At 51.7% G+C, this 9081-nt stretch overlaps 1 protein-coding gene across 1 annotated transcript; it reads left to right on the top strand.

The window, feature by feature from the left end:
* Window positions 1–860: 860 nt before the first annotated feature.
* Window positions 861–8826, top strand: ATPCL (ATP-citrate synthase). The gene is made up of 13 exons (XM_018640896.1): window positions 861–992; window positions 3057–3210; window positions 3457–3709; window positions 4008–4223; window positions 4491–4691; window positions 4819–5067; window positions 5201–5469; window positions 5697–5747; window positions 6096–6278; window positions 6379–6640; window positions 6749–6979; window positions 7088–7235; window positions 7331–8826. The coding sequence occupies exons 2-13, from the start codon at window positions 3058–3060 to the stop codon at window positions 8418–8420; spliced, it is 3306 nt and encodes a 1101-aa protein (XP_018496412.1). The 5' UTR covers window positions 861–992; window position 3057; the 3' UTR covers window positions 8421–8826.
* The last annotated feature ends 255 nt before the right edge of the window (window positions 8827–9081 follow it).

Here is a 9081-nt window from a genome sequence, read left to right as displayed (position 1 = left end):
GCGTCGTGGGTCACCCGAGAATCTCGAGGAGCCGCGAGAGTACCGGGTGCGGGCGTTTCGAAAAGACTCCGGAATAATAGAGCTCGGCGTGACCGAAGCTACGATCCATTTCCGCGAAGTCGCTCGCCGTTCATTGACTCAGTTGAAGTACACAACGATCAATGAACCGGTCCCAGCGACTCGGACAAACGTCTCCCGAGGACAGGGAGAGACGCGAGGAACTGACGAGTGCTGGCGCGACGCGTCGCATCGGGAGTTGGCGATCGTGCCGCCCCCGGCTCGACGCGAGGATCCCGGTCTCCGGAAAGCCAAATCGAAGCTCGCACCTCAACAGAAGCCCGTATCGGATGTGAGCAGAGCATGGAGTCCGTCGCATACAGGGGAAGGGTTGAAATACGATTGAGTCTCTGCGTGGGGTTGCGCTTCGGATCAACCGAAACGGGAGCGCCGACCGGCTGTTGGGGGGGGGGAGGCGGCTTCGATCAACTCTTCGAGTCGGGAGGCGAAACCACCCGCCTCCACGAGTTGCTCCGTATCTCCGACATCGGGGAAGGTTCCCGAGTCTTGCCAATCAATCATCGTGGTCCATAGCGGACCGGTGGTCTATTTGCGGATCGATTGAGTCAGAATTACTTCGAGGCCATGGGTTCTCTCAAGTCGGTCAAGAAGGTCCGTGACTCAATATTGACCGACGATTCCGCATGTGGTGTTCGAAAGTTGCCGCGCGGCGAGTCCCCACTTTTTACGCATCCGTGGTCTCTCCCCACTGATGTTGTTCTCACCCTCTCACTGTTGTGGTGAGAGCGGATGGTGAGCGAGTGAGTGTGCGTGTATGTTTTCTGTGTTGTCGGCAATTCGCTGCTGTCTGGTTGTACCTGTGCTGCGGTGGTGTTCGTGAGCCGCCTGAGGCAGCTCTATAATCTTGGACAGAACTGCCGTCGATCCCGCAAGCGCTCATCTCGCTCCTTCTTTGCAAGAATCCGACGCCTCAGGTGAGCTCAATAGAAACAAGACGCAGAGTGTCCCGGCTTGCGTGGTCATCTAGTCATCCGCGCTGCGGCCATTGATAGGCCCTCAGGTCATATTTCAAGGTTCAGCCACGGGCCTCTGACTTCATGCAAGATAATAGTCGGTTTCGGACGGCCTAGCCGTCAACGCGGGCACCGAATCGACCCGAACTCCGACAGCGCAGCAAGTGATGTCTGCGGAGCGGGAGCGCTCATGTCAGGAATACTGTCCTGTGTCCAACATGTGCGGTCGACTAATCGGAACAATCAGACGGAAAGTTTTCGGAATGCTCCAAAATCCATCTCTCTCGTATGACGTGGAGCCGCTTCCTCGACCAGACGTGGAAAAATGAAGAGCGGCCGTGTAAACATCTGACGCCGTTGTAGTCCCACAGCACGGTACTGTAGTGTCTATTTTCATGTTTTGACACGGTCGCACCGTTCCCTGACCGAGAGATCACGATTACCGCGAAGATGAGATTGCGTCGGGGCTAAAAGATGTTGAGAAGTTTCCCGCGATTGCCTCACTTGTTGAATTCGTACCATCCCGTGGAGACCCTCTGCTGAACTCAGCTGTCATTCTCTAACGAAAGTCGAAGCTGCTGGACGGTTGAGTAGCCGAAAATTACTGCAAGACTCAACTCAGAAAATTAGTAAGCCGCGAAACCGATTGTGACTTCCCGCCAGAAAAGCGTTCCGAGAATTCGAATCCCTCCGGAGGGTCGAGGATCCCCTCGCGAGCGTTCCTCCCTTTGAAAACGCTGCACCAACCCTCAGTGATACGCGAAACCGTTCAAGTAGTGAAGCCCGACACTATACGACGGAGCATTTAAGACGAGATCTTTTTTTCTCGCTCTAAGCAACGGCTACGCCCAGGGCGGACGGCAGAGAACCGTCTCGGTGATCGGCTTCATCCCGCGGCAGGAGCGGCAACAGCTGATCATCTGATCCTGATCCCCATTTTTTCTTGAAGCCCAGATCCTGCAATTTGCAAAGTGGAAACTCATCGGAAAAGTCAGATCACACCGGATGCCTATTGATTGCCGGAAAACGTTTCCGTTTCGTTTAGAGAAATCGATAGGCATACCCGATTCGGAGCGCTCGGGGAAATGGATTGGGTCGGCGCGTCGGAGGATAAACGAATCGCCGAGTCATTTGACAGAGTGAACAGTTGTTTTCGGTTGGCTCTGCGCCCGTGGAGGAGTGACGAGGAAAATCCTTGAATAGGTCCTCGAATGAATTATCATTATCCGCTCAACTTAAGTTTTCCCCCTCCGACAAGGCTCGTCGCCTGTACCAGCTTTCGGCATCGAAGAGAAACGTGTTTTCCTTCTTCTTCCCGGGAAGTCCAAGGATCCTCTGTCCAAGACCTACCGTCTGCGCCTAGGCATTGAGCTGGCAAGTTTCGCTCTCGCGACTGATTCTCCGTAATTATGGCACCATATCGTTCGAGGATGTGCCCATGACTGGAGCCAAGGCCGGCAGATTTTTGAAGATGACCGTCTCTCTTCACATCGTGCGTCCTTGATGCTGTAATCTCGATGAGATTAGACTTCAATCGTGGTATACATGGCCTGATAAGTTGTGAGACCGTTCCAATACCGATCGCGGTCGACTGAGAGCGTCAACAGCAGCAGTAGACATCGCTGACCACCGTTGGCAAAACACACTAAGGCAGCGGATGTGTCTGGTGGTTGAAACTTCGAGAAATCCGGAGCGGAATCGGGTCGACCGACTGACAATTATGCCTTGGAAGTAGATTCCGCAGAAGAGCGCCGACGACGTCTCTTCTGCGTCCGGAGTGGGAACGACTGACTGAGCCAAGTTGAATGACCGCTCGATCGGCGATGTTTTCTTGCCGACGGTCGTCGCTAAGCTCGGCTTCTTCCCCCGGCGTCGGATCATCGATGACCGCTACGACCCAAGCTTAGATATATACGCTGCGTCGCTTGGCCGAAAAACACTGAGCAGTTGTGGGAGCTCGGATGTTTTTCTTCGTGATTTTCAATTTTTTCCATCCTATCTTACGCATAGCGTTTTCTCCCTCAGAATGTCTGCAAAAGCCATCAGCGAGGCAACAGGCAAGCGATTGTTAAATCAGCACTTGGATTGCGCTTTAGCGGCGCCTTGCAAGTTTGCCACTGTCACCGATCTGAGCAAGTGGAACGAGGTCGAATCGAACAACTCATGGATCCAGAGCGAGGTAATTTCGAGCTTGAGGTTTTTCCCGCATCGACGCAGTTCCCTGTATTCAGCATGAGCATGGCATCGAATCCGATGACTCGCAAAAGCCCTCTAGATCTACTGAGATCCTTTTCTGGCCGTCCGAGCAAAATGCGACCGCTTCCCTGCTCGTCCGTCTGGAATTGAAGCACACGCATACATACATAAGAAATTCTCGTTTCCGCCTGAGAATACGCTCGATTCATGATCGCTCCTCCATTCGCAGCCGCTGGTCGTGAAGCCCGATCAGTTGATCAAGCGAAGAGGCAAGCTCGGCCTCATCCACGTGAAAGGGAACTCGAAGTCCGTCAAGGAGTGGATCGGTGATCGAATCAACAAACCGATTAAGATCGAAAGAGCCGAAGGCAGACTGAAGAACTTCATCATTGAGCCATTCCTGCCGCATGCAGACGATGAAGAAGCCTACGTGTGCATTTACTCAACCAGAGATTGTGACGTCATTCTGTTCCACAAGCAAGGTGAGATTCCCGCGGATATTGCTATCTTCGGCGAGGCACTGATTTCGGCGAGGCACAAGCAACTTGTCGACGAAGACCTTGCGCAGCGCGTCCAACGGAGCGTGCGTTGGAAGAGAGGAAAAACCGAGGATCAAAACATTCCTCTCCTCGTGAAGACTTCCGACCTCGCGCATTCGGATCGTCTTCAATAATATAATATTTTATTCGCTTACGGAATCATCCGACGGATCGGTCGGGTCGACGGAGCGTATCCCATGGATTCCGGAAATTCGGCAGCGAAAGTATTTTCCATTCACAGGTGGCGTTGATGTCGGCGATGTGGACGCGAAAGCGCATAAGCTCGAAATTCCGGTGTTTCTGGAGGAAGAAGCACCGGATGTCAGAGAAAATATTCTGAAACATCTTCTATTCGATCTCACCGGGGATAAACAGAAATTACTCTTAGAATTCATCCAGAAGCTCTACTCCTTCTACGTCAGACTCTACTTCACCTACCTTGAGATCAATCCATTGGGTACGTATCGACGCCGCGCATGCGTGCAGGAGACGCTAGAGCTCACGTCATTCGATAGTCACGGCATGCGCTGCGGGAACCGTATCGGATTTCACGCTGACGCCTCGACTATCGGAGGGAGCGGGGCCGATCATAATTCCCCGGGACTCGAATTTCGAACTGATCCCGCTGTGCAAAATAGGAAAAGTCGGGGTAATAGCTATTAATACATTGGTATTATTACCAATGTAAAGAAAGGAGTGAGGCTCAAGCGTTTTCCCTCGACAGTGATCACCAAGGGAAAAGTTCATATTCTGGACTTGGCGGCAAAGCTGGATGCGACCGCCGAATATCTCTGCAAAGCTCGATGGGGTGACGTGGATTTCCCGCCCCCTTTCGGAAGAGATGCCACCTCGGAAGAAGCTTACATACACGAGCTGGATTCCAAGAGTGGTGCTTCGCTCAAGTTGACCGTGCTTAATCCGAAAGGTAATTTGGCAGACACGGCTCCCTGTTGCCGCTGTACGGAGTCAGAGGATCTCTAGAAATAAATTCTTGCGTGAACATTGCAAGAGAGAGCTCGTAGAAGCTGAACTCGCTTCGTGGCGTTTTCCAGGTCGTATATGGACAATGGCGGCTGGCGGTGGCGCTTCGGTCATCTATTCTGACACCGTGTGCGAACTCGGTGGTGCCGATGAACTAGCTAACTATGGAGAGTATTCCGGAGCTCCAAACGAAAACCAGACTTATGAATACGCTAAAACCATACTCGGATTGTTGTGCGCTCATTATCATCCCAAGGGGAAAGTTCTCATCATCGGTGGAGGCATTGCGAACTTCACGAATGTGGCGGCCACTTTCAAAGGTTTGACTCTCGACAGACAGAATGCCTCGAATATCATCGCAAGAGCTCCGCATTTCCGGGGGTCTTATCTGCGAAAGAAAGTTGTCGCGCATCCCGGCAGGAGTCGCTATAAGGATTCTTTACCCGTTCGCAGGCATTGTGAAGGCGCTACAGGAGTTCCGCGAGCGATTGGTTGAGCACGGGGTTTCGATTTTTGTGCGAAGGGCGGGACCCAATTATCAAGAAGGACTCCGAGTCATGAAAGAGACCGGACAAACGCTTGGAATTCCAGTTCACGTATTTGGTCCTGAGACTCACATGACTGCAATCGTTGCCATGGCGATGGGCAAGAGGGACATTTCGGCACCTGTGGAAAATTCCCAGACAACAGCGAACTTCCTGCTCGCCTCCGGCGTATCGAAGGTAGATTACTTTTTCCCCCGTAGGGGACCTGCTCTTGCAGCTGTCGGTGCGAAGAGAGAGCGACGATCGTCGCTCCGAATTCTCGGGATTACGTAGGCGCTTCCTCGCAGTGAAAAAAATCAAGAACAGAGGCACCTAGAGGCAGGAAATAGCAGAGACCATTGTGAAGCCTCGTAATTCAGAGATTGGGGTATCTAGAGATCGTACGAACCGTGAATCGATTGCAGATGATGGACCCGTTACGGGAGGAATACGTAGTTCTGCAAAAACTCAGATCGGTACAGCTCGAAGAGTGACCGTTGAAGCTACCTAATTTATTAACCGTTTTCCCTCTCGTCCCTCTCACTGAGTGAGATTCACTCATAAGTCTAACACTTCTCTCGTCGATTTCGGGCATGTAGATCAGCGGTCTGTCAGAGGATAAAGAGGATCTTTCTGTCTCTCGATTGAGAAGAGTACAACTTGGCGAAGGGGGGCATGGATGCCTGAGAATTCGCTCGAGAACACTCGAGAGGATGCGGAAAGCATGATAGCCTGCGCGTTGCGAACCAAGGGGAGGTTGCATGTCGGGGAGTATACAGTACAGTTCAACTTGGACTGAATTCTTTCTTTTCCTTTCACATTAGGGATCGACCGCTCCCTCGGTTGTCTCATCTCCGGTAGATAGTCAACCTCCCAGTGGACCCGCGACACCGTGGTTCACAAACAGGAGCAGGGCAATCATCTGGGGAATGCAGACAAAAGCCGTACAAGGAATGCTTGACTTCGACTTCGTTTGCTCCCGGAAAGAGCCGTCTGTTGTGGCAATGGTGAGTTCGGACTCCCTCATTTAACCGGAAATCGGCAAGATCATCGACGTTCCCTGCTTCCCACGGGAAATTATTCCAATTCATGATGTTCCCGCTCTAGGTGTATCCATTCGTCGGTTATCATCGGCTCAAGTTCTACTGGGGACACAAAGAGATCCTCATTCCCGTGTACAAGAGTATTTCGGATGCCATAAAGAAACACACCGACGCCGACTGCCTCATAAACTTCGCCTCGCTGCGATCTGCTAAGGAGTCCACAGACGAAGCCATCAACTGTCCCCAGATAAGGACGATTGCCATCATCGCCGAAGGTATACCAGAGAACATCACCAGAAAAATCAACAAAGCAGCGAAGCAGCGAGGTGAGTTGACCATCTGACCGAGAAGGGCCGCATGGGTGGGGGATTTTCCGAAAAACTTTCCGGACTATCTTATCAGAGTAGCGATTCATGATTTCACGACTTTCTCAGGAGTCAATATCATCGGTCCTGCCACGGTCGGTGGAATCAAACCTGGCTGTTTCAAAATTGGAAACACCGGCGGCATGATGGACAACATCTTGGCGTCGAAGTTGTACAGGCCGGGCAGCGTAGCTTACGTGTCTCGGTCTGGAGGCATGTCGAACGAGTTGAATAACATAGTGTCCAGGAATACGGACGGAGTCTACGAGGGCGTAGCCATCGGAGGTGACAGATATCCGGGTGAGTGTGGCTCCCCAGTCTATTCATATTCTGGATGTCGAATCTTCTCACACCCTCGACTCGAGTTACCGAATGGGTATGATCTAATTTTGAGTGTCCTGTTCACAGGAACTACGTTCATGGATCACATCATGAGGTATGAGAGCGATCCCGAAGTCAAGATGATCGTCCTGCTCGGCGAAGTTGGTGGCATTGAGGAATACGATGTCTGCCAAGCCATCAAGGAGAGGAGAATCACCAAACCCCTTGTTGCATGGTGCGTATGTTCGTAGCGGTATCTTACCATCATCATCCGTTCAAACCATCATACCTCGACTCCTCGAGTACTCAACGGAGCGGGTCTCTTTGCAGGTGCATCGGCACCTGTGCCGGAATGTTCTCATCCGAAGTTCAGTTTGGTCACGCTGGAGCTTGTGCCAATTCGCAGCGAGAGACCGCTGTTGTGAAAAACTTGGCTCTCAAGGAAGCAGGAGCCTTCGTGCCGAAAACTTTCGACGATCTTGGTGATACAATCAAAAATGTGTTCAGTCAACTTGTGGCCGAGGGTATCGTGGTCGTCAAGCCTGAAGTGCCTCCGCCGACCGTTCCCATGGATTACAACTGGGCCAGGGAGCTGGGCCTGATCCGCAAACCCGCATCCTTCATGACTTCAATCTGTGATGAACGTGGACAAGAACTCGTCTACGCCGGCATTCCTATTACGAAGGTGATGGAGGAGGATCTTGGTCTCGGCGGAGTCCTCAGTCTTTTGTGGTTCCAGAGACGTCTGCCGAGCTACGCGTGCAAATTCCTCGAAATGGTTCTGATGGTCACTGCGGACCACGGACCCGCGGTGTCGGGGGCTCACAACACCATCGTTTGTGCCCGGGCTGGGAAAGATCTCATTTCGTCTCTGACATCGGGTCTTCTGACGATCGGAGATCGTTTCGGTGGAGCTCTGGATGCGGCCGCGAGACAATTCTCGGGTGCTTACGATTCGGGTCTTATTCCGATGGACTTCGTCAACCAGATGAGGAAGAAAGGCGAACTCATCATGGGCATCGGTCATCGTGTCAAGTCCATCAACAATCCCGATATGAGGGTCAAGATTCTCAAAGACTTCGTTAAACAGCATTTCTCTACCACTCCAGTTCTTGATTTTGCGCTCGAAGTCGAGAAAATCACCACGAGCAAAAAACCCAATCTCATTTTGAATGTCGACGGACTTATCGGTGTCGCCGTTGTGGATCTCCTGCGTTCGTCGGGTGCCTTCACAAGAGAAGAAGCACAAGAATACATCGATATGGGTGCTCTGAACGGTCTCTTCGTTCTCGGGAGGACCATCGGCTTCATCGGACACTACTTGGATCAGAAGAGACTCAAACAGGGTTTATACCGACATCCATGGGACGACATCTCTTACGTCATGCCAGAGCAGGATGATCCACAACTTCCGCAGTAAAGTTGGAAGGAAACTCCCGCGTTGCACTGCAACGAAAACAGAGGCTGGCATGTCGCATTACCGACTGTTTTTCATTTTCTTCATGCGGAAGAGAAAGGCACGCAAAACCGAGGTACGGCGTCGTGGCCTCTGAACACACATAATCATGTTGAGCGTCCAGCTTCTCGCTTCTTACAGACTTTATCCCAGTTGAATCGGTGCTGAACGAATGTCGTGTCCGAAAAAAAAACGGAAGTGGAACGAATCTGAGCCACATCTGAACAAGATTCAGAGTGAAATTCATACAGGCCAAGCCGAAGCGGAACATCACTTCCGATATTATCTGTTGTATTTATATGCTAAGGTCTTCTTAATTAAACTCGAATCAATAAAAATGACTGCTGAGTCCAAGCTACATGCTTTGTTCCCCGTACCAGCGCTTTTTCCTCCTTAGAACTAGGGGTTCCCAACTCGAAATACCTCAGCGGCTCCATCAGGAAACCTCGGGCGCCTGAGCGGTCAATCTTGGAAGGAAGCTTTCCGCAGGTTCATCTATGCACATCTAGGGCAAACTCTATCCGGAGCGGGTTCCAAGCTCGAGCAACTTCAATGGTACCAAACCAAATTGGAATTCGATCCTGTAAGCGCCTACTCGAAATCCAACTTCCCCGGCGATCTCTTC

This window comes from Galendromus occidentalis, unplaced genomic scaffold, assembly GCF_000255335.2.
Source record: "Galendromus occidentalis unplaced genomic scaffold, Mocc_1.1 scf7180000077511, whole genome shotgun sequence".
Classification (NCBI taxonomy): Eukaryota; Metazoa; Arthropoda; class Arachnida; order Mesostigmata; family Phytoseiidae; genus Galendromus; species Galendromus occidentalis.
This window is presented reverse-complemented; position numbering and strand designations above follow the sequence as displayed.